Source organism: Notolepis coatsorum, assembly GCF_963971535.1.
Source record: "Notolepis coatsorum genome assembly, chromosome: 13".
In the NCBI taxonomy this organism is placed as follows: domain Eukaryota; kingdom Metazoa; phylum Chordata; class Actinopteri; order Aulopiformes; family Paralepididae; genus Notolepis; species Notolepis coatsorum.
Window position 1 is genome coordinate 28,125,937 of NC_140177.1, and position 26,194 is coordinate 28,152,130.

At 46.8% G+C, this 26,194-nt stretch overlaps 1 protein-coding gene across 5 annotated transcripts in view; it reads left to right on the forward strand.

The window, feature by feature from the left end:
* zfyve9a (zinc finger, FYVE domain containing 9a) overlaps nucleotides 1-26,194 on the forward strand; it is a 69,687-nt gene that overhangs the window by 34,361 nt on the left and 9,132 nt on the right. For all 5 annotated transcript variants that reach the window (XM_084326896.1, XM_084326895.1, XM_084326894.1 and 2 more), the window contains 8 exons: nucleotides 241-396; nucleotides 11,671-11,895; nucleotides 15,937-16,019; nucleotides 17,157-17,261; nucleotides 21,287-21,437; nucleotides 21,906-21,986; nucleotides 22,423-22,585; nucleotides 23,432-23,537. In XM_084326896.1, coding sequence (XP_084183022.1) covers nucleotides 241-396; nucleotides 11,671-11,895; nucleotides 15,937-16,019; nucleotides 17,157-17,261; nucleotides 21,287-21,437; nucleotides 21,906-21,986; nucleotides 22,423-22,585; nucleotides 23,432-23,537 — 1,070 coding nt within the window. The remainder of the gene's footprint in view (nucleotides 1-240; nucleotides 397-11,670; nucleotides 11,896-15,936; nucleotides 16,020-17,156; nucleotides 17,262-21,286; nucleotides 21,438-21,905; nucleotides 21,987-22,422; nucleotides 22,586-23,431; nucleotides 23,538-26,194) is intronic.

Consider the following 26,194-nt stretch of genomic DNA (forward strand, 5'->3'; position numbering starts at 1 on the left):
TAAACTCATCTAGCTTTTACATTAGTTCTTACCTTTTTACATATTTTAAGAATACATAACCCTCTTAAATTATACTTTCCTTCTCTTGGTTCCATGGATGTGTTTATGCATCTGACGAGTCAAAATGTCTGCTACAAAAAGGCCCTTTTGTTGTTTGTGTGGAACACTGGGATCTATTTCTACCTGATGCTGTAGGCTTGTGTTCTGAACCACCTTACCTGATACTTTCTCATCTTGCAGATGTAAACAGGAAGTGTTGGTACGTGACGACTAAGGGCATGCATGCGGTTGGCCAGGCGGAGGTGGTGATTCTGCTACAGTGTCTGCCCGACGAGAAGACCATCCCCAAGGACATCTTCACGCACTTCGTGCAGCTCTACCAGGAGGCTCTCACTGGTAAGAACAAGACATTTAGCTCCACCAGGAGGCCCTCACTGGTAAGAACAAGACATTTAGCTCCACCAGGAGGCTCTCACTGGTGAGAACAAGACATTTAGCTCCACCAGGAGGCTCTCACTGGTGAGAACAAGACATTTAGCTCCACCAGGAGGCCCTCACTGGTAAGAACAAGACATTTAGCTCCACCAGGAGGCTCTAACTGGTAAGAACAAGACATTTAGCTCCACCAGGAGGCCCTCACTGGTGAGAACAAGACATTTAGCTCCACCAGGAGGCTCTCACTGGTAAGAACAAGACATTTAGCTCCACCAGGAGGCTCTTAACTGGTGAGAACAAGACATTTAGCTCCACCAGGAGGCCCTCACTGGTGAGAACAAGACATTTAGCTCCACCAGGAGGCCCTCACTGGTGAGAACAAGACATTTAGCTCCACCAGGAGGCTCTCACTGGTGAGAACAAGACATTTAGCTCCACCAGGAGGCCCTCACTGGTGAGAACAAGACATTTAGCTCCACCAGGAGGCTCTAACTGGTGAGAACAAGACATTTAGCTCCACCAGGAGGCCCTCACTGGTGAGAACAAGACATTTAGCTCCACCAGGAGGCTCTAACTGGTGAGAACAAGACATTTAGCTCCACCAGGAGGCCCTCACTGGTAAGAACAAGACATTTAGCTCCACCAGGAGGCTCTAACTGGTGAGAACAAGACATTTAGCTCCACCAGGAGGCCCTCACTGGTGAGAACAAGACATTTAGCTCCACCAGGAGGCCCTCACTGGTGAGAACAAGACATTTAGCTCCACCAGGAGGCCCTCACTGGTGAGAACAAGACATTTAGCTCCACCAGGAGGCTCTAACTGGTGAGAACAAGACATTTAGCTCCACCAGGAGGCTCTAACTGGTAAGAACAAGACATTTAGCTCCACCAGGAGGCCCTCACTGGTGAGAACAAGACATTTAGCTCCACCAGGAGGCGCTCACTGGTGAGAACAAGACATTTAGCTCCACCAGGAGGCCCTCACTGGTAAGAACAAGACATTTAGCTCCACCAGGAGGCCCTCACTGGTGAGAACAAGACATTTAGCTCCACCAGGAGGCCCTCACTGGTGAGAACAAGACATTTAGCTCCACCAGGAGGCCCTCACTGGTGAGAACAAGACATTTAGCTCCACCAGGAGGCTCTAACTGGTGAGAACAAGACATTTAGCTCCACCAGGAGGCTCTAACTGGTAAGAACAAGACATTTAGCTCCACCAGGAGGCCCTCACTGGTGAGAACAAGACATTTAGCTCCACCAGGAGGCGCTCACTGGTGAGAACAAGTCATTTAGCTCCACCAGGAGGCTCTAACTGGTAAGAACAAGACATTTAGCTCCACCAGGAGGCGCTCACTGGTAAGAACAAGACATTTAGCTCCACCAGGAGGCTCTAACTGGTGAGAACAAGACATTTAGCTCCACCAGGAGGCTCTCACTGGTGAGAACAAGACATTTAGCTCCACCAGGAGGCCCTCACTGGTGAGAACAAGACATTTAGCTCCACCAGGAGGCTCTCACTGGTAAGAACAAGACATTTAGCTCCACCAGGAGGCCCTCACTGGTGAGAACAAGACATTTAGCTCCACCAGGAGGCTCTCACTGGTGAGAACAAGACATTTAGCTCCACCAGGAGGCTCTCACTGGTAAGAACAAGACATTTAGCTCCACCAGGAGGCCCTCACTGGTGAGAACAAGACATTTAGCTCCACCAGGAGGCTCTCACTGGTAAGAACAAGACATTTAGCTCCACCAGGAGGCCCTCACTGGTAAGAACAAGACATTTAGCTCCACCAGGAGGCTCTCACTGGTGAGAACAAGACATTTAGCTCCACCAGGAGGCTCTAACTGGTAAGAACAAGACATTTAGCTCCACCAGTAGGCCCTCACTGGTGAGAACAAGACATTTAGCTCCACCAGGAGGCTCTAACTGGTAAGAACAAGACATTTAGCTCCACCAGGAGGCCCTCACTGGTAAGAACAAGACATTTAGCTCCACCAGGAGGCTCTAACTGGTAAGAACAAGACATTTAGCTCCACCAGGAGGCTCTCACTGGTGAGAACAAGACATTTAGCTCCACCAGGAGGCCCTCACTGGTGAGAACAAGACATTTAGCTCCACCAGGAGGCCCTAACTGGTAAGAACAAGACATTTAGCTCCACCAGGAGGCTCTAACTGGTGAGAACAAGACATTTAGCTCCACCAGGAGGCCCTCACTGGTGAGAACAAGACATTTAGCTCCACCAGGAGGCTCTCACTGGTGAGAACAAGACATTTAGCTCCACCAGGAGGCCCTCACTGGTGAGAACAAGACATTTAGCTCCACCAGGAGGCTCTCACTGGTTAGAACAAGACATTTAGCTCCACCAGGAGGCCCTCACTGGTAAGAACAAGACATTTAGCTCCACCAGGAGGCTCTCACTGGTGAGAACAAGACATTTAGCTCCACCAGGAGGCTCTCACTGGTAAGAACAAGACATTTAGCTCCACCAGGAGGCTCTAACTGGTGAGAACAAGACATTTAGCTCCACCAGGAGGCCCTCACTGGTGAGAACAAGACATTTAGCTCCACCAGGAGGCTCTCACTGGTGAGAACAAGACATTTAGCTCCACCAGGAGGCTCTCACTGGTAAGAACAAGACATTTAGCTCCACCAGGAGGCTCTAACTGGTAAGAACAAGACATTTAGCTCCACCAGGAGGCTCTAACTGGTCAGAACAAGACATTTAGCTCCACCAGGAGGCTCTCACTGGTGAGAACAAGACATTTAGCTCCACCAGGAGGCTCTCACTGGTAAGAACAAGACATTTAGCTCCACCAGGAGGCTCTCACTGGTAAGAACAAGACATTTAGCTCCACCAGGAGGCTCTAACTGGTGAGAACAAGACATTTAGCTCCACCAGGAGGCCCTCACTGGTAAGAACAAGACATTTAGCTCCACCAGGAGGCTCTAACTGGTAAGAACAAGACATTTAGCTCCACCAGGAGGCCCTCACTGGTAAGAACAAGACATTTAGCTCCACCAGGAGGCTCTCACTGGTGAGAACAAGACATTTAGCTCCACCAGGAGGCTCTAACTGGTAAGAACAAGACATTTAGCTCCACCAGGAGGCCCTCACTGGTGAGAACAAGACATTTAGCTCCACCAGGAGGCCCTCACTGGTAAGAACAAGACATTTAGCTCCACCAGGAGGCTCTCACTGGTGAGAACAAGACATTTAGCTCCACCAGGAGGCTCTAACTGGTAAGAACAAGACATTTAGCTCCACCAGGAGGCTCTAACTGGTGAGAACAAGACATTTAGCTCCACCAGGAGGCCCTCACTGGTAAGAACAAGACATTTAGCTCCACCAGGAGGCTCTAACTGGTGAGAACAAGACATTTAGCTCCACCAGGAGGCTCTAACTGGTGAGAACAAGACATTTAGCTCCACCAGGAGGCCCTCACTGGTAAGAACAAGACATTTAGCTCCACCAGGAGGCTCTAACTGGTGAGAACAAGACATTTAGCTCCACCAGGAGGCTCTAACTGGTGAGAACAAGACATTTAGCTCCACCAGGAGGCCCTCACTGGTAAGAACAAGACATTTAGCTCCACCAGGAGGCTCTCACTGGTAAGAACAAGACATTTAGCTCCACCAGGAGGCTCTCACTGGTAAGAACAAGACATTTAGCTCCACCAGGAGGCCCTCACTGGTAAGAACAAGACATTTAGCTCCACCAGGAGGCTCTCACTGGTAAGAACAAGACATTTAGCTCCACCAGGAGGCTCTAACTGGTGAGAACAAGACATTTAGCTCCACCAGGAGGCCCTCACTGGTGAGAACAAGACATTTAGCTCCACCAGGAGGCTCTAACTGGTAAGAACAAGACATTTAGCTCCACCAGGAGGCCCTCACTGGTAAGAACAAGACATTTAGCTCCACCAGGAGGCTCTCACTGGTAAGAACAAGACATTTAGCTCCACCAGGAGGCTCTCACTGGTGAGAACAAGACATTTAGCTCCACCAGGAGGCTCTCACTGGTAAGAACAAGACATTTAGCTCCACCAGGAGGCCCTCACTGGTAAGAACAAGACATTTAGCTCCACCAGGAGGCTCTCACTGGTAAGAACAAGACATTTAGCTCCACCAGGAGGCTCTAACTGGTGAGAACAAGACATTTAGCTCCACCAGGAGGCTCTCACTGGTGAGAACAAGACATTTAGCTCCACCAGGAGGCTCTAACTGGTAAGAACAAGACATTTAGCTCCACCAGGAGGCTCTAACTGGTGAGAACAAGACATTTAGCTCCACCAGGAGGCCCTCACTGGTGAGAACAGGACATTTAGCTCCACCAGGAGGCTCTAACTGGTGAGAACAAGACATTTAGCTCCACCAGGAGGCCCTCACTGGTAAGAACAAGACATTTAGCTCCACCAGGAGGCCCTCACTGGTAAGAACAAGACATTTAGCTCCACCAGGAGGCTCTAACTGGTAAGAACAAGACATTTAGCTCCACCAGGAGGCTCTAACTGGTGAGAACAAGACATTTAGCTCCACCAGGAGGCTCTCACTGGTGAGAACAAGACATTTAGCTCCACCAGGAGGCCCTCACTGGTAAGAACAAGACATTTAGCTCCACCAGGAGGCCCTCACTGGTAAGAACAAGACATTTAGCTCCACCAGGAGGCCCTCACTGGTGAGAACAAGACATTTAGCTCCACCAGGAGGCCCTCACTGGTGAGAACAAGACATTTAGCTCCACCAGGAGGCCCTCACTGGTGAGAACAAGACATTTAGCTCCACCAGGAGGCTCTCACTGGTGAGAACAAGACATTTAGCTCCACCAGGAGGCTCTAACTGGTAAGAACAAGACATTTAGCTCCACCAGGAGGCTCTCACTGGTGAGAACAAGACATTTAGCTCCACCAGGAGGCCCTCACTGGTAAGAACAAGACATTTAGCTCCACCAGGAGGCCCTCACTGGTAAGAACAAGACATTTAGCTCCACCAGGAGGCCCTCACTGGTGAGAACAAGACATTTAGCTCCACCAGGAGGCTCTAACTGGTGAGAACAAGACATTTAGCTCCACCAGGAGGCCCTCACTGGTAAGAACAAGACATTTAGCTCCACCAGGAGGCCCTCACTGGTAAGAACAAGACATTTAGCTCCACCAGGAGGCCCTCACTGGTGAGAACAAGACATTTAGCTCCACCAGGAGGCCCTCACTGGTGAGAACAAGACATTTAGCTCCACCAGGAGGCTCTAACTGGTAAGAACAAGACATTTAGCTCCACCAGGAGACCCTCGCTGGTGAGAACAAGACATTTAGCTCCACCAGGAGGCTCTAACTGGTAAGAACGAGACATTTAGCTCCACCAGGAGGCCCTAACTGGTAAGAACAAGACATTTAGCTCCACCAGGAGGCTCTAACTGGTGAGAACAAGACATTTAGCTCCACCAGGAGGCCCTCACTGGTGAGAACAAGACATTTAGCTCCACCAGGAGGCTCTAACTGGTGAGAACAAGACATTTAGCTCCACCAGGAGGCTCTAACTGGTGAGAACAAGACATTTAGCTCCACCAGGAGGCGCTCACTGGTAAGAACAAGACATTTAGCTCCACCAGGAGGCCCTAACTGGTGAGAACAAGACATTTAGCTCCACCAGGAGGCTCTAACTGGTGAGAACAAGACATTTAGCTCCACCAGGAGGCTCTAACTGGTGAGAACAAGACATTTAGCTCCACCAGGAGGCGCTCACTGGTAAGAACAAGACATTTAGCTCCACCAGGAGGCTCTAACTGGTGAGAACAAGACATTTAGCTCCACCAGGAGGCTCTCACTGGTGAGAACAAGACATTTAGCTCCACCAGGAGGCCCTCACTGGTAAGAACAAGACATTTAGCTCCACCAGGAGGCCCTCACTGGTGAGAACAAGACATTTAGCTCCACCAGGAGGCCCTCACTGGTGAGAACAAGACATTTAGCTCCACCAGGAGGCTCTCACTGGTAAGAACAAGACATTTAGCTCCACCAGGAGGCTCTAACTGGTGAGAACAAGACATTTAGCTCCACCAGGAGGCCCTCACTGGTAAGAACAAGACATTTAGCTCCACCAGGAGGCTCTAACTGGTGAGAACAAGACATTTAGCTCCACCAGGAAGCCCTCACTGGTGAGAACAAGACATTTAGCTCCACCAGGAGGCCATCACTGGTAAGAACAAGACATTTAGCTCCACCAGGAGGCCCTCACTGGTGAGAACAAGACATTTAGCTCCACCAGGAGGCTCTAACTGGTAAGAACAAGACATTTAGCTCCACCAGGAGGCCCTCACTGGTGAGAACAAGACATTTAGCTCCACCAGGAGGCCCTCACTGGTAAGAACAAGACATTTAGCTCCACCAGGAGGCCCTCACTGGTGAGAACAAGACATTTAGCTCCACCAGGAGGCTCTCACTGGTAAGAACAAGACATTTAGCTCCACCAGGAGGCCATCACTGGTAAGAACAAGACATTTAGCTCCACCAGGAGGCTCTCACTGGTAAGAACAAGACATTTAGCTCCACCAGGAGGCTCTAACTGGTAAGAACAAGACATTTAGCTCCACCAGGAGGCCCTCACTGGTAAGAACAAGACATTTAGCTCCACCAGGAGGCCCTCACTGGTGAGAACAAGACATTTAGCTCCACCAGGAGGCCCTCACTGGTGAGAACAAGACATTTAGCTCCACCAGGAGGCTCTCACTGGTAAGAACAAGACATTTAGCTCCACCAGGAGGCTCTAACTGGTGAGAACAAGACATTTAGCTCCACCAGGAGGCCCTCACTGGTAAGAACAAGACATTTAGCTCCACCAGGAGGCTCTAACTGGTGAGAACAAGACATTTAGCTCCACCAGGAAGCCCTCACTGGTGAGAACAAGACATTTAGCTCCACCAGGAGGCCATCACTGGTAAGAACAAGACATTTAGCTCCACCAGGAGGCCCTCACTGGTGAGAACAAGACATTTAGCTCCACCAGGAGGCTCTAACTGGTAAGAACAAGACATTTAGCTCCACCAGGAGGCCCTCACTGGTGAGAACAAGACATTTAGCTCCACCAGGAGGCCCTCACTGGTAAGAACAAGACATTTAGCTCCACCAGGAGGCCCTCACTGGTGAGAACAAGACATTTAGCTCCACCAGGAGGCTCTCACTGGTAAGAACAAGACATTTAGCTCCACCAGGAGGCCATCACTGGTAAGAACAAGACATTTAGCTCCACCAGGAGGCTCTCACTGGTAAGAACAAGACATTTAGCTCCACCAGGAGGCTCTAACTGGTAAGAACAAGACATTTAGCTCCACCAGGAGGCCCTCACTGGTAAGAACAAGACATTTAGCTCCACCAGGAGGCCCTCACTGGTGAGAACAAGACATTTAGCTCCACCAGGAGGCTCTCACTGGTAAGAACAAGACATTTAGCCAGGAGGCCATCACTGGTGAGAACAAGACATTTAGCTCCACCAGGAGGCCATCACTGGTGAGAACAAGACATTTAGCTCCACCAGGAGGCCCTCACTGGTGAGAACAAGACATTTAGCTCCACCAGGAGGCTCTCACTGGTGAGAACAAGACATTTAGCTCCACCAGGAGGCCCTCACTGGTGAGAACAAGACATTTAGCTCCACCAGGAGGCCCTCACTGGTAAGAACAAGACATTTAGCTCCACCAGGAGGCTCTCACTGGTGAGAACAAGACATTTAGCCAGGAGGCCCTCACTGGTGAGAACTAGGGATAAGCACGAGTAGCCTATTCAAGTTCTAATTTTCTTACCACCTACTGGACTAGTGAAATAATAACTACTAACTAACTACAAAATGCTCATATTGCTTTTGTTTTGTTCAAGACTGAACATGAAAAAATATTTTATTCGCACCTACATTAGAGAAATCCCTGACCCAAATCTTGAATTGAATCCATGTGGTCGCACTGTGTAAATCTGAGACTCATTTGGGCTGCTGCATGGCGACTTACTGTTCCATCCAAACAACATTTGCTTTCGAGTATTAATTTTTTAAAGATAACTTGACTCCTTGTCCTCATCCTTACGCACTCAGCTCTACAGGGAGTCCTGTAGTGAAGTACATTTAGCTCCGACATGAGGTCCTCCAGAAAAAACACAGCTCTAGTAGAGGAGGCCCACTAAAAATACAAGCCTGCCTCCGCCATGAGCCTCTCTGGGGGAAAATTAGTCAGCCATTAGTAGTACAGTCTGGAGGTCTACAGGTGCATCCATCTGTCTCCGTCAGACGCTGCCCAGTTAAAAAGGAGCTAGCCCTACATCGGCCTGATCCACTTTCTGGTCCTCCAGAGACGACAGATGTACCGCCATCCTCTCTCTGTGCAGAGAAACCAGGTTAGCGCCTGCCGCCTCTTGGCTGTTGAGCCGTTTCTCGCCCTCCTCTGGAGACCAAGGGGGAGAAAAAAAGGTCCAAACATTAGCATCCTGCTGTCGGGTCGCATCCCTCCAGGCTCGGCGTCCCACTGTCGCCTGCACTCACACAAAAACAGCTACTAGTGGGTGACTGACGGCTTCCCCTCCCCCCTGAGGCTCAACTCTCTCTTGTTATATATTCATGGCACACTGTGGCAAATTAAGGCCGAGATGGACGGGAGACATATTGTCTCTGTCTTTCTTGGTTAAGTCGCTGTCAGTCAAGGAAGAGCCGGCTTCAGCGTAGCGCTCTTCTTCCCACACAGTCCATCTCGCCTTGAGCATTATTACTTTATGTGTAGACAGTGCTGTCTAATAGCGATAAGTGGCAACATCAACACTATGCATATGACATGAGGTGATAACAAACGGCAGGCCGAGCTTGGGTAGCTGTCAGAGAGGGTTAAAGGTTCTGTAAGAGAGGGTTAAAGGTGCTGTCAGAGAGGGTTAGTGATATTTTCTTTGTTAAAATAAGTGGTCTACATGTTAAAATAATAGTAATAGCTCTACATTCCGACAGCCATCACTGATATAGAATGTTTGGTCAGTAACATGGGTCTGCAGTAAACACAAAATAGATTTTCTGGTATTCCGTTCTCACTTTATCCAATCAGGAGAGAGAAATAAAATAAATATGAGCTTGAAACAAGTAAAATGATCTGCCAGCAAATTTGGCATGATCTCTTGAAAGAAGTAAAAACATATCTAGGGTTCTCTCTCCTGATTGGAAAAAGTGGGAACGGGATACCAGAACATTTATTTTCTGTTTACTGCAGAGTGGAGGGACTGAGAGACCCGTGTTACTGACCAAACACTCCATATCAGAATGTAGAGCTATTTAACACTTATTTTAACAAAAATAAATAAACACTTACATCACCTTTTAAAACCTTTTATGGAAAATGACATCACACCTCATGTAGTACCATGGAACTTAATATCACTTGGAGAATGGCTTACATGTGTGATTGATTGATTGATTGATTGATTGAAAACTTTAATTAACAGATTGCAGAATGAATTTATTGAATGTAATTCAGCAATATCACACGCAAGGTCGTGCTGTTATACTGAATGTCAGCACAGCTGTGATTCGGTCGTAGGTATGAGGCGAAGATGATATAACTGGACTTTTGAAGACGTCTTTAATCATCATGCAGTGACACACACATGCGATGGGCGGCACACACAGGAACACACACATGCAATTTTTCTTTGAGTCGCCAATGAAAATCGAGTCTCTGCGCTTGACCAATCCCAGTCGTATTTCCCCCCCAACGGCAGCCGGGAGCAGATGGGGGCTTTGGCGTGGGGCCGCGCCCCGGGGACCAATCCAAGTGCTCCTGTCCGTCTTCGTCAGGGAATGCGACAGTGTTAGCGATCTGTTGTGCATGTTTTTCCATTGGGTTTATCTTATCAGGAGGGGAAACCGCGCTCATCACAAGCATGATCCGCGCTGATATTCAGTGTAACCGCACGACCTCGAGTGTGATATTGCATTTATACAACGGGTCTACAATCTCCATTTTATTAGTTAACAGTAATAAGTGACAACAGATTATGATATGTTTGTTTATTTAATCATTTATTTAGCTCCACCAACAAATAGTTCCACAACTGCACTCTTGAATTTGGACCGTTGCCTAATTAACGGTTATTAATAGAACACCTGTGCGGCAGAGTGATGCATATAGTTAAAAGTCCCAGTGCTCGATTGGCAGAGTCAGCGGGAGGGAAGCCGTGGGTGGGTCCGGGTCGCCTATATTCGAATACCAACCGTTTTGTGCGTTTTTGCTAATCTGATTGGCCACTGACGTTTCTGGTCATGTGACATGTGCACCAATCGTGTGACAGCAAGTTCTTTCGCCGGTTAAGCTTAGGCGCTCTTTCGAAGTTGGTTATGGTTAGAGTTTGTCTTAGAGCATGGCGATAGAACGCCAGCGCTGATTCCAAACTCTAACCTTAACCAACTTCGAAAGAGTCGCCTAAGCTTAACCAGTGATAAACTAGGCGTTAGGTAGTTTGCTGCTGGTCGGGGCGGAAATGGGCACGTCACGCGATTGGGCGCACATGTCACATGACCAGAAACGTCAATAAAAAAGATAATACATTTATTTTTTTTAAAGTCCCAGTGCTGTTTATACTGAACATCAGCACTCACGGAATGTCTCTTGTCCAATAAAATCACTTGGTTGGAACTAACTGTTGTGTAATAATCCATATAATAGACACTGAGCTCTGAGCCTCAGCTTGTCATCTCTGGGCCTGTCAGAGGATTAGAGCCACTATCCCTCCATGTTCAACCCCCCAACCCTTTACATGTGTCTGTTCCACCCCCCTCCCCCATCTCCTGCTCATCCTATTCCTTCTTATACTGCCTTCTCCTCACATCTCCTACACCACAACCCCCCTCTTCTCCTCCTCCTCCTCCTCACTGTACTACTGTGTATAACCAATCTGTCTTCTCCACCTCCCCTCTCCCCTCTTCTCTTCCCTCTCCCATCTTCCTCTTCCTCTTCTCCATCTCCTCTTCATCTCTTCTCCTCCATCTCTCCTCTCTTCTCCTCCATCTCTCCTCTTCTCCATCTCCTATTCCTCCCTTCTCCTCCATCTCTCCTTCCGCTCTTCTCCATCTCTCTTCCTCTCTTCTGCCCCATCTCCCCTCTTCCACTCTTCTCCCCAACCTATCCTCTTCCTCTATCCTCTCCTCTCTCTTCTTCCTCTCCCCTCCCCATCTCCCTCTCTTCTCCTCCCTCTCCCCTCTTCCCCTCTTCCTGAAGGCAACGTGCTGAGCCACCTGAGCCACTCGTTCTTCACACAGAGCTTCCTGGGCAGTAAGGACCACGGTGGCTTCCTGTACATCAGTCCCTCCTTCCAGTCCCTGCAGGACCTGCTGCTGCCCAACCCTCCCTACCTCTTCGGCATGCTGATCCAGAAGTGGGAGACCCCCTGGGCCAAGGTCTTCCCCATCCGCCTCATGCTACGGCTGGGGGCCGAGTACCGCTGTGAGTCTGGGATGGGGGGGGGGGGGGTTCCTCCCGGGACGCCCAAAGGCTCTAGATTTATAGATTGAATAACAGGGCCACTGCACCAAAACACTATGTATTTTCCACGTAATCCCACACATATCCAAAAACAGTTTTGCCTCATGACATGATAAGGTAGCAGTCCCTATAGGACAACATATTGCAATTTTTTCATCTTTTTCTTCTTCTTGGGGTTTTACGGTGGTCGGCCACCAACTGTTTGGGGCACCACCTACCGACCCGGGGTGCGGGCCAGTCTCCAGGCTCCCCTCTCTAACCCTGAAGATTTTTTCATCTACATCATTTTTTTATTTTTTTTTATCTACTTTTTCTCCCCATTTTCTATTTTTCTCTCATCCCAATTTCGTATGATCCAATTCTACCCTCCCGTCTCGAACGTTGTTAGACCATGCCTCCCACTGGTCGGCTGCAATGTGGACGAAGCCTTGCATCACGTGTCCCCTCCGGTACACGAGGAGGCAGCTGTCGCATCTTTTCACCTGCACAGCGCGATCTCTCAGTGGCGAGGAGTAACGCGTGGGAGGCTCACGCTGCCCCCGATACTTCCTGATTCTGCTGTACAGGCGCACCAACCGACCTGTAGGAGTCGCTGTCCACAACGTCCGATCCCCACCCACCGGCTTTCCCACCCCCTAATACTGCCAATTGTTTTTTTTTTTTTATTGGTCTTTTTCCCCCTCCATTTTCCTCCGATTTTCTCCCATCCCAATGTTAGTCGTATGCCAATTCCCAGTCCCTTCCTGGTTGCTGCGCACTTACCCCCCACAGTCAGATCATCTGGGAGAGTGGAGGCTACCACGTGCTTCCTCCGACACACGTCCAGCCAATCACCGCTTCTTTTCACCTGGCAGCGCGGATTCTCATCGAGAGGGCGTAGCGTGTGGGAGGACCACACTATCCCCCTCGAGTCCTATCCGCGCTTAGCAGGCGCCCCGACCGAACTGTAGGAGTCTCTGTTTACAACGACCCGGACCCACCCCGCCAGCTTCTCCCACCCTCTAATACAGCCAATTGTATTAGTGCAGACGGCCAGCCAAGCTGGTGACAACCCCGGAGCTGTGAGCTGGATTCGAACAGGCGAATCCAGCTCACAGCTCCGGGGCTGGTGACGAACGCAATCTCCGCTCGGCCACCTAACCGCAATACTGCCAATTGTATTAGTATGAACGACCAGCCAAGCCGGAAGCAACTCCAAGAGCTTGGCTCGAACCCAGCATCTCCTGCGTTATTGGCGAGCGCCTTGCCCACTGCGCCACTTAGCCGCCGTCATCTACATCATTTAATTGTAATTAACACAACACAAGGATTCAATGTCCCCGATGACATCACCGGTGGTCATATTCAAACTCATTTACTTTCAATAACTGTCAAACTAAATGAATGTGTGCAAAACTGTTTGGATGTGTGTGAGATTTTTTTTTAGTGCCCCTTTAGTAAGTCAGGTGTCCAAAGTGGCTTTCAGACCACAAACATGTCTGCTTTCCACATACGCCTCTCCCAGTTCCCCTGCGTTGAGCCAGGAGGTCTTGTGATGGATTCTGTTGGGAGAGATGCTTCCTTTCTACAGCCAGACCTGCCAGTGCAGACTACAGCTTGTCCCCCACATATACCTCCACCAGACCTGCCAGTGCAGAGTACAGCCTGTCCCCCACATATACCTCCACCAGACCTGCCAGAGTACAGCCTGTCCCCCACATATACCTCCACCAGACCTGCCAGAGTACAGCCTGTCCCCCACATATACCTCCACCAGACCTGCCAGAGTACAGCCTGTCCCCCACATATACCTCCACCAGACCTGCCAGAGTACAGCCTGCCCCACATATACCTCCACCAGACCTGCCAGAGTACAGCCTGTCCCCCACATATACCTCCACCAGACCTGCCAGAGTACAGCCTGTCCCCCACATATACTTCCAGCAGACCTGCCAGAGTACAGCCTGTCCCACATATACCTCCACCAGACCTGCCAGAGTACAGCCTGTCCCCCACATATACCTCCAGCAGACCTGCCAGAATACAGCCTGTCCCCCACATATACCTCCACCAGACCTGCCAGAGTACAGCCTGTCCCCCACATATACCTCCACCAGACCTGCCAGTGCAGAGTACAGCCTGTCCCCCACATATACCTCCACCAGACCTGCCAGTGCAGAGTACAGCCTGTCCCCCACATATACCTCCACCAGACCTGCCAGAGTACAGCCTGTCCCCCACATATACCTCCACCAGACCTGCCAGAGTACAGCCTGTCCCCCACATATACCTCCACCAGACCTGCAAGTGCAGAGTACAGCCTGTCCCCCACATATACCTCCACCAGACCTGCAAGTGCAGAGTACAGCCTGTCCCCCACATATACCTCCACCAATTATGAATATAATGTTAATGAAGCTGGATGCTATACTGGAAAACCCCTCCCACCCCCCTCTATGAGGAGCTAGCCAGGATGAGGAGCACGTTCAGCCATAGAGTTATCCCCCCACGATACACCACAAACCACCTCAACCAGTCCTTCATGCCAGTAGCCATCAGGCTCCACAACCGTGGGCACAGACTGCTGCCAATTGCTGGAGAGCTAACAGCTGGTGAACTTGAGAACTGTTAGGACTATCTGACTCTTAATAATAAACACTGTTAGGACTATCTGACTCTTAATAATAAACACTGTTAATCTGACTCTTTATAATAAACACTGTTAGGACTATCTGACTCTTAATAATAAACACTGTTAATCTGACTCTTTATAATAAACACTGTTAGGACTGTCTGACTCTTAATAATAAACACTGTTAGGACTATCTGACCCTTAATAATAAACAATATTAGGACTATCTGACTCTTAATAATAAATACTGTTAGGACTGTCTGACTCTTAATAATAAACAATGTTAGGACTATCTGACTCTTAATAATAAACACTGCACAGACTCTGGGGCAGTGTGTTACTACGGTTGGGACCATGTAACTTAAAGGTGCTGTAAAAAGGTGCTGTCTTTTTGTGTGTGTTAAAATAAGCAGCCTACATGTTAAAAAAAATTATAGCTCTACACTCCGACAGCCATCATTGATATAGAATGTCTGGTCAGTAACATGGGTCTCCTAGTCCCTCCACTCTGGAGTAAACACAAAATAAATGTTCTGGTATCCCATTCCCACTTTATCCAATCAGGAGAGAGACCCATGTTACTGACCAAACATTCTATATCAGTGATGGCTGTTGGAATGTAGAGCTATTTAACACATATTTAACAACAAAAATACCACTTACAGTACCTGTAAAATAGGTTTCATAGTTTACCTGTTGGAACCATAAGCCTTTCGTCGGTGTGTTTCCGCTAATGAGAATTGGCGACTGGATGTAATTTCCAGCTGTGCGCTGAGATAAGGCTAAAAATAGTAATCTTAAGGAGCTTTGGTTTCTTGAGAAAAGCTTGTCTTATTTTTCTACTAGTGGTTGTGGATTAGCCGCCTTCCCCTCTGCTGTAGTGATGGTCCACTGTATTTGATGTATGTGCAGGCTTCTGTTGGGGTGAATATGGGCACATTTTGTTGCATACATTTTTTTCTCCCCATCCTAATTTACCTCTCGTGCCAATTCTCTCTCCCCTGTCCTGATCGTTGCTCGCATATGCCCCCCACTGGCCGGTTGTAGGGAGGATAAAAGCCTTGCATCACATGTCCCCTCCGATACATGTGGAGGCAGCCTGTTGCATCTTTTCACCTGCCAGCGCGGACTCTCATTTGGCGAGGAGTAATGTGTAGGAGGCTCACACTGCCCCCGCCATTTTCCTGACTTTGCTGTGCAGGCGCCCCAACCGACCTGTAGGAGTCGCTGTTCACAACGACCAGACTACCACCCTTCGACTTCCCACCCGCTAACTCTGCCGGATTCAAACCCGGTGTCTCTTGCGTTGGTGACGAGTGCAATGTCCGCTGCGCCACCCAGCCGCCTTTGTTGCATTAATTGTTGTAATAAGTGAGTTGTGTGTTTTGCAGTCTACCCGTGCCCGCTGTTCAGTGTGCGCTTCAGAAAGCCGCTCTTCGGAGAGACTGGTCACACCATCATGAACCTACTAGCAGTAAGACATTAATTTATCCCCTTCCTGTTGTTTTAATTGAAGATTAGATTAATTAGTAACTATTCAATAATGACCTTTACTTTTATGCCGGCAATCATATTCTAGGAGTATGTATGTGGCAATGTTTTAAAGGTGCTATAGATAACATTTGTATGTACAGTAATCATTGTTTTTAAATAATACATCCAAAGCTTTTAGAAAGGTGCCCCCCAAAAAATATGAATCTAATGAATTTATCGGTAACTCATTAAATGCCACGATGGCCGCACATCCTGCGGTCAGTAGGCCAGCTTTTCGTGACTGTTTTCGCGATAATTCATGATCTTTGCGGAGCTATTTGTATATTCTATATTATAGTTATGGGGAAAATGGTATGGCTCATTTGACAGACACTATTTGCAGTACAACATGTAAAAAGGCGTTTGTTTCTACACACTGTGGTTTGTAGTTTATTACACGCTGAACATCGCCCATTTCCGAAAGAATCCAGTATTTTTCCATAGATTGCGAGATAGGACGCTTTATGTGCAATAAGCCTGAATCGTTCTGGTTGATTCCCTGAACCCCCAAATACTCCTAAATCAAAGGTATATAACATGTACATATAATATTTTTTTCCGATCGTTAGAAAAAGCCTCGTCTATGATCGGTACAGTAAGCCACTGTGATCGTTACATAAACATGTTTCACGTTCGATAAAATAGACATAGGGGGTCCTTACCTTAGCCAGAATGTAATCCAAAAAGAATAACTCCAATGATCCCATCGGCGATCGCGATTACAAGTTTATATGTAATTACATGTGTCTACTGGACACTATAGGTTCTGAGGCGAGCAGTTCTGCTTGTGATTGCTTTGGAAGAGTTCCTCCCCCACAGAGCAACTCGTTGTTGGCGGATATTGAGTTAAAAAAATAAATCCAAAATGTATGTTGTTGTTTACATGTATCCCCTCCCTACTTACCAATTCCCCACGTGGAATGCACCGGATAAATGACTGGTGCTCTAGTGCAACATCTGGTGGCTGAATGTTATCTATAGCACCTTTTAAACTGGTGGAAATCATTTTCATATGGACATTATGAATTTTATATACATTATGTGTACTCTTCTTACTGTACTATGTTTGTGTCCCCAGGACTTCCGTAACTACCAGTACACATTACCGGAGGTGAAGGGACTGGTGGTGGACATGGAGGTGAGGAAGACCTGCATCAAGATCCCCAGTAACCGTTACAATGAGGTGAGTGTCTCAGTTTAGCGCCCAGTAACCGCTACAGTGAAGTGAGTGTCTCAGTTTAGCGCCCAGTAACCGTTACTATGAGGTGAGTGTCTCAGTTTAGCGCCCAGTAACCGTTGCAATGAGGTGAGTGTCTCAGTTTAGCACTCAGTAACCGTTACAATGAGGTGAGTGTCTCAGTTTAGTGTTCAGTAACCGTTACAATGAGGTGAGTGTCTCAGTTTAGCGCCCAGTAACCGTTACAATGAGGTGAGTGTCTCAGTTTAGCGCTCAGTAACCTTTACAATGAGGTGAGTGTCTCAGTTTAGCGCTCAGTAACCGTTACAATGAGATGAGTGTCTCAGTTTAGCGCTCAGTAACCGTTGCAATGAGGTGAGTGTCTCAGTTTAGCTCCCAGTAACCGTTACTATGAGGCAGAGGTGTGGACTCGAGTCACGAATTTGATGACTTTGGACTTGACTTGACCAAATCAAAAAAGACTTTGACTTCGACTTTGACTTTAATACCAATGACTTTTGACTTGAGAAGACTTGATACCTTGGCTTCCCCCATGCCCAAAGATAAGTTATATTAAATACTGAATGGTTCGTTAGTTACTGCGTTATTTTTATGTAGATTGGTAGCGAGCTGCAGTTTGGTGAAACGCGTATTATGACTTGTTTAGGACTCGGAACTTAAAGGTTAGGACTTGGGACTCGACTTGGGACTCGACTTGGGACTTGCCTGTCTTGACTTGGGACTTGACTCGGGACTTGAGTACCAAGACTTGCGACTGACTTGAGACTTGCAAAACAATGACTTGGTCCCACCTCTGCTATGAGGTGAGTGTCTCAGGTTAGTGCTCATTAACTGTTACAATGAGGTGAGTGTCAGTTTAGTGCTCACTGCTCAATAACCGTTACAATGAGGTGAGTGTCTCAGGTTAGCGCTCATTAACCGTTACAATGAGAGGTGAGTGTCTCAGGTTAGCGCTCATTAACCGTTACAATAAGGTGAGTGTCTCAGGTTAGCTCTCAGTAACCGTTACAATGAGAGGTGAGTGTCTCAGGTTAGCGCTCAGTAACTGTTACAATGAGGTGAGTGTCTCAGTTTAGCGTTCAGTAACTGTTACAATGAGGTGAGTGTCTCAGGTTAGCGCTCAGTAACCGTTACAATGAGGTGAGTGTCTCAGTTTAGCGCTCAGTAACCGTTACAATGAGGTGAGTGTCTCAGTTTAGCACTCAGTAACCGTTACAATGAGGTGAGTGTCTCAGTTTAGCGCTCAGTAACCGTTACAATGAGGTGAGTGTCTCAGTTTAGCGCTCAGTAACCGTTACAATGAGGTGAGTGTCTCAGTTTAGCGCTCAGTAACCGTTGCAATGAGGTGAGTGTCTCAGTTTAGCGCTCAGTAACCGTTACAATGAGGTGAGTGTCAGTTTAGTGCTCAGTAACCGTTACAATGAGGTGAGTGTCAGTTTAGTGCTCAGTAACCGTTACGCTGAATAATTTGAATGTTTGTGTTCGGACACGCAGCTTGTTAATGTGCGGTTGAGGCCAGGAGTCCAGTCCGAAAGGGGCTATAGATGCCAAGCAGATTCATCCTGCACAAAGTGAGATGCCTGAGCCGCCACTAAGGGCGAGTGGCTAACAGTGAACGAGTGAGTGAGTGAGTGAGTCGGCGACAGTGCCAAGGTGCTTGGCTTCACAGCTTCAGCCTGTGCAGGTGGTGTTTGATTAAAGAGAATCTCCCAGGTCTGCATATAAACAGTGGCCGGCGTGGGTCATCGTCATTACTCTGATAATTTAATTTAATTTCAAACCTCTATTTAAACTCAAAAGGCAACTGAGGTTTCCCTCACTTACACTTAGGTCAAGTTTACATACAGAGATATGCAATCATAAATACAACAAATATTTACCCTTTTCCGAGCAAACTTGAATGACCTCAAGGACCAGCCAGTCACTAGAATGGGTTCCATAGGTTCCAACATTCCATTCCAATAATGATGTAGTATAAGGAGGTAGCTTACCAGTACCTACTCTACTCCCCCCCCCCCCCCCCCCCAGTCGTCAGTGTAGCTGGTTGTCATAGCGAGGGCGCTGTGACGTCATCTTCAACGCGACACACACAGACAATAGAGGATTTCAAAGCTAGCTATGAGCATTGCGGCTAGCGTACATTTAGCTAATAAGGCACTGGTATCATAGAATAGAATAGAAATACTTTAATCATCCCGATTTGTAGTGACAAATTTCCTTCGGGATGATTAAAGTATTCCTATTATATTCTATGATACCAGTGCCTTATTAGCTAATGTACGCTAGCCGCAATGCTAACTGTTATAAAGGGAAAAATCCAGTCATGTTAGCACATAAGCTAAACAAAATTAGCAATCTTTTAGAGAGACTAAAAACTCTTTGTTCTTGGTGGTAAATTGTGTTGATGTTGGTTTTGTTTCATCAATAAATGAGGCTGAATACACAGTGAATGTATCCTTTTTTGTTTATTGCACTTTGTTCTTGCTGCAAACAAATAATGAATGCTAATGTTTAGTTGTCGTGAGGCTATTTAAAGATGGCGGTTTTGTGTTTTCATTTGTGCAGGACGTTCCCCTGTGTAGCGCAATGATAATGTAGTGACGATTCTCTCTTCTGACCAATCAGTGGTCTGCAGTGTTTCATGTCACTTTTCTGGTATCACTTCTACCCGCTTGGAACCTCTACAAAGCAGGTACTTAAAAAGTACCCGGTACCAAGTACTATCCGCAAATTTTGGCAATGGAAAACCGAAAAGGCTGAGTCGAGTCGAGTAGGTACCATGCAGTGGAAAAGAGGCATTATTAGAGGTTCTCTGCGGTGGGCAGATTGGCACTGCTGGTTCTAACGGTTGGCTACTGATGCAGCAACAGATGGGAACCCAGTGATATGAAGCGTGGACCATTTGACAGCAGCTTGTAGGCGAGCTCTTAACACAGCAAGCATGAAACCATCCAGATTTTCCGAGCTGTGAAGGACGCCGTCAAAGAAGCGCAGATGATTCAATTAAATTCTAACCTTTATTTAAACCCGAAAGGCAACTGAGGTTTCTCATTTACAATCACGTTGAGCGTACATGCAGAATATACAATCATAACAAGCAAGACGAGGCAAAAAGCATGAACAAATTAATTAAAACACGTACAACTTGATTGACAAAGGTTGGAGATCAAGGTTTTAAACTCTGCAACAGAGGGGAGAATTTGAAGCTTTAAGGACTGTTGGGAGTTCATTCCATGAGCTAAAGGGGCATCATAGTGAAATGCAGATTTACACTGTTCAGAGCAAACTCTGGGGACTTTAAAGACCAGCCGGGTTCCATAGGTTCCACATTCATGTGTATTAAAGGTAAGTGATTTCTTTCTGTTAAAAATAAATAAGTGTTAAATAGCTCTAGAGTCTCTAGATTCTGACAGCCATTAGCAGTCCCTCAACTCTGCAGTAAACACAAAATACATTTCCTGGTATACATTCTCCTACTTTATCCAATCAGGAGAGAGAACCCTAGATATCTTTACCTATTTCAAGAAATCTTGCCAAGCCAAATGAGCTGGCAGAGTATTTTACTTGTTTCAAGCACATATTTGCTTTTAAAGCTAGTTTTTATTTCTTATTTTCATCAGACTCTGTTTACAGTGATTAGATCAAGTGGAAACAGGATACCATAAAATGTATTTTTCTGTTTACTGCAGAGCTTTGGGACTGGGAGACCCATATTACCGACCAAACACTCTATATCAATGATGGCTGTCAGAGTGTAGAGCTATTATTCTAACATGTAGCCCACTTGTTCTAACAAAGGAATACCACTTACAGCACCTTTTTAATGTATCTCCCCCCCCCCCCCCCCCTACAGTCTGTCAACGCTATATAACCCATTTAACATGAGGACTTTACCCATGTGTCGCACCGCAATTAGGCTTAACCAGGCAGCACCGCTCTCGTAAGCCCGTTCTCACCGCGTATCCAAAGGGCAGCTTAATTATGCATGGCTGTCATTTGTCCTTGTCTAGCTAATGAAGGCCATGAACAAGTCCAACGAGCATGTGCTGGCGATGGGCGCCTGCTTCAACGACAGAGCAGACTCCCACCTGGTGTGTGTTCAGAACGACGACGGCAATTACCAGACGCAGGCCATCAGCATCCACCACCAGCCACGCAAAGGTATAGGGGCACGCACACATACAGTACATATATATATATATATATATATATATACTAGGGCTGGGAGATTTACCGATATCGATACCGACATCAACAATATATAGAAATCGTAAAATTACATTTTACTTTCCTCTTTTTTTTTTCTAAAGAAAAATAATTTCCTTGCACCAGTTTTATACAAATGTTGGGATAAAATATAACCTTTTGAATTAAAAAGCACCATAACAATTGCATTACCAAAAATAATCATATCGTAATCTCTTTGCACTCCACGAACGAATGCCACCAAATACCACTGTCATCGAAAATAAGAGAAATATTGTGATGTAATATTTTGACAATATCATCCAGCCCTAATACATACATACACATACATACATGTCATGTAGGCATGTTATTGGACACACTAAAATAATTAAATCCCTTCAGACATCAGTTGTTTTTAAGTGTCCCTCTCTGTCTCCTCAGTGACTGGCGCCTGCTTCTTTGTGTTCAGCGGTGCTCTGAAAGCCTCGTCGGGATACTTGGCCAAGACCAGCATAGTAGAAGGTGAGGACTCTGAGGTCACAAACCTGCACCGTGTAGCCTGTAGGTGAGGACTCTGAGGTCACAAACCTGCACCGTGTAGCCTGTATATAGATATCTTTACCCATGTGAGATGATGATGATGATGATGTAGTAGAATAAAAGATCGGAAAACTATGAAATTAAAACAAACACCAGTATTCACCTATATTTAAAGAAGGTTTAGGGTTAATTCTTTCTTTTCAGAATAGTATTATTTTGCTTTATTTTCTTAAAACAGTTAAGCTTTCATAATAATCTTAATACTTGCTAAAAAATCTAATTGATCTATGAATTCCAAGTTTTTTTTAATTTATAACAAGTCAGCAGAGTTTAGGTGGGTTTTCCCTCCACTGCATCCCTGATGATGATGATGATAATGACGATGATGATGATGATGGGTCGTCCTTTTCCTTGCCAGACGGCGTGATGATCCAGATCACAGCGGAGACCATGGACTCTCTACGGCAGGCTCTGAGGGACATGAAAGACTTCACCGTCGCCTGTGGGAAGGCCGACCAGGAGGAGAGCCATGAGCACGTCCACATCCAATGGACCGAGGACGACCACAACTTCAACAAGGGGTGAGCGAGGGCGGCGGGAGGAATGAGAGAGAGAGAGAGAGAGGGAGGGAGGACGGGGAGGACATGAGATGTACTAGGAGAGGAAGAAAGGGAGATAAGAGATGTATTAATTCCCTACTCTTGCAATACGCTAGGAAAAGAAACACGTTATACACGGTTGGGTAACCATGGCTAGGAAGATTTATATACCAACCAAGATCAGATTTACTGCAGGCAGAGATTATCGGTGAACCTAAAGATGAATTCCCCCCCCCCCCCCCCCCCCCCCCCCAATATAATGTAGGTGCTTTGGATCTACTTTATACTGTCGCTTTATGGAAGGTATATTATCTGCATACTTGAACCAGCTATCACCTAGCTTTCCAGATTACCCCTGAAGAAAGAGAAGCCCCTCTGGATTTATCACTAGTAATAATTCTAAATGCAAAAGTTCATAACAATCACTAGTCACCTTCTGGATTTCATAACAATCACTAGTCTCCTTCTGGATTTCATAACAATCACTAGTCTCCTTCTGGATTTCATAACAATCACTAGTCACCTTCTGGATTTCATAATAATCACTAGTCTCCTTCATCAAACATTACCTCTCTTCCCCCTCCTCCTTCTCACCCTCCTTCTCTCTTATTATCCTTCTTCTCCTCCTTCCTCTTCTTCTCCTCCTTCACCTCCATTTTATGTTCCTTCTTTCAACTCCCTTTTCTTCTCATTCTTCACCTCCCTTTTCTTCTTCTCCTTCTTTTTCTTTGTATTTGTTTTCTTCTTCTACGTATTTGTTTTTTTCTTCTTCTGTGTATTTGTTTGTACATCTTTTATTAACACCATCTCTGCATTGTTGTTCCACAGAGTGATAAGTCCCATCGATGGAAAGTCCATGGAGTCCATCACCAGCGTCAAGATCTTCCATGGTTCTGAGTTCAAGGCCAACGGCAAAGTCATCAGATGGACAGAGGTACAACCGTACAACTAAACACTACATATATTGAACGTGTACAATTATAAATACTAGTGTTCAGGATAACAGAACATGAGGTGAGGAGGACCTTTAAGAAAGTGAATATCAGGTTCGAGCCCAGCTCTCGGCATTGCTACCAGCTTGGCTGGTCGTTCATACTAACGCAATTGTTAGGGGTGGGAAGCTGGTGGGTGGGGATCGGACGTTGTGGACAGCGACTCCTACAGGTCGGTTGGTGCGCCTGCACAGCAGAATCAGGAAGCAACGGGGGCGGCGTGTCCCTCCCACGCAGACCCTCGCCGCTGAGAGATCGTGCTGTACATGTGAAAAGATGCGACAGCTGCCTCCTCGTGTACCGGAGTGGACACGTGATGCAAGGCTTGGTCCACATTGCAGCCGGCTTGTGGGAGGCATGGCCTAACAGCGTTCGAGACAGGGGAGGGTAGAATTGGACGATACGAAATTGGGATGGGAGAAAAATGGGAGAAAAAGTAGATACAAAAAAATAAATAAAGTGAATATCAGGAAGGCAGCAGGACCGGATGGTATCCCCGGCCGCGTCCCAAAAGTCTGTGCCGACCAATTGGCCCCGGTATTCACTGACATATTTAACCTGTCCTTAGAACAGGCTGTCATCCCCACCTGTCTGAAGAAGTCCACCATTATCCCTGTACCCAAAAAATCCACCCCCGCTTGCCTCAAAGACTACCTCCCCCGTAGCTCTCAACTCCATAGCCATGAAGTGCTTTGAGAAGCTAGTGAAGGGCTACATCTGTTCCTCCCTCCCCATCAACCTGGACCCCCTGCAATTTGCATATCGCCCCAACAGGTCCACGGAGGATGCAATAGCCCATGTGCTGCACACAGCAGCATCACACCTGGACAAGAGGCAGGGGAACTATGTGAGAATGCTATTCATCGACTACAGCTCAGCATTCAATACCATAGTCCCCTCCAAACTCATAGCCAAGCTCAGGGACCTGGGCTTGAACTATGACCTCTGCCAGTGGGTCTTGGACTTCCTGACGGGCAGACCCCAGGTGGTGAGAGCAGGCAACTGCACCTCCTCATCCATCACTCTCAACATAGGGGCCCCCCAGGGCTGTGTTCTGAGTCCCCTCCTCTACTCGCTGTACACACACGACTGTGTGGCACAGCGGAACAACAACACAATCATCAAATTTGCTGACGACACAGTAGTGGTGGGCCTGATCTCTGCAAACGACGAGAGGGCCTACCTGGAAGAGGTAGAGGTTCTGGCGGGATGGTGCCAGGAGAACAGCCTCTCCCTGAACGTCAGCAAAACAAAAGAGATGATTGTGGACTTTAAGAGGTTGGGGGTCAGGGACTACAGCCCCCTCAGCATCGACGGGGCACCGGTCGAGAGAGTGAACAGTTTTAAGTACCTCGGAGTCCACATATCTGAGGACTTGACATGGACCACACACATTGACAGTGTAATGAAGAAAGCACGACAACGCCTCTACTTCCTTAGGCGCCTAAGGAGGTTCAACGTGAGTCAGAAGATCCTTAAGAACTTCTACTCATGCACAATAGAGAGCATCCAGACAGGCAATATCACCTCCTGGTTTGGGAATAGCACCGCACAAGACCGCAGCAGACTACAGAGAGTGGCCCGCTCAGCCGAACGCACAATTGGAGGTGGGCTTCCCACTCTCCAAGACATTTACAACAAGCATTGCAAAAATAAGGCTAAGAGAATAATAAAAGACTCTAGCCACCCAAACAACTGCCTCTTTGAACTGCTGCGGTCAGGAAAGCGATACCGGAGCCTCATGGCAAGCACAGAGAGAGACTCAGAAGGAGCTTCTATCCCCAGGCCATCAGGATGCTCAATGACAATCAATGAAAATAACACTATGTAACAAACCATCAAATACACTCACAGCACACACATCCACACGTACACACTCACTTTAATAAACAACTCACTGTAGCACCCACTTTAGACACTTTAACACTCTTTATATTTATTGGTATACTGGTATATTTGTATATTTTTGAGTTAAGATTTGCACAACTCAACTCATACCTCACCTCATTGCACCTCACCACCACAAGGTGGCACCACAAGCTAAGCTAAGTTGTACCTCATCACATTCCTGCATTGTACTGTATATGGGAACTCAGGTACCTTTCTCTACTCTGCACTGTATATTGTATGTATATTGAAAATGTTTGTTGTACTTGTTTACATACTTGACTTTCTATTCTATACTTATATTATACTTATCCTTTTATATAGCACACTCTCAGGAGCAAAACGGAAAGAAGCATTTCATATAAAAGTATTCTGTATTTCTATATGACAAATAATAAAGAAGCTTGAACTATTCTCAATCCAGTTGTAGAGAACAAGGAGAAAGATATGGTAATATTTTTTTTATTCTCAAATGCGTTCTTCAGAGCTGATAGTATATGACAGCATTTCATAACCGTAAAACTTTTGTTTACATGTGAAATGTTTGTAAACCTTTTTGTGTTTTTAGTTTTTTTTATGATGGGTTAACACTTTGGTCGCCAGGCTTATATTCTTAATATACCATCCTCCGCCAGCTCTATTTGTCTATGGGGATGTTTACCTTCTTTGCAGGGCTATAACTTTTTAAATTGTATTGCTAAATTGACATTAC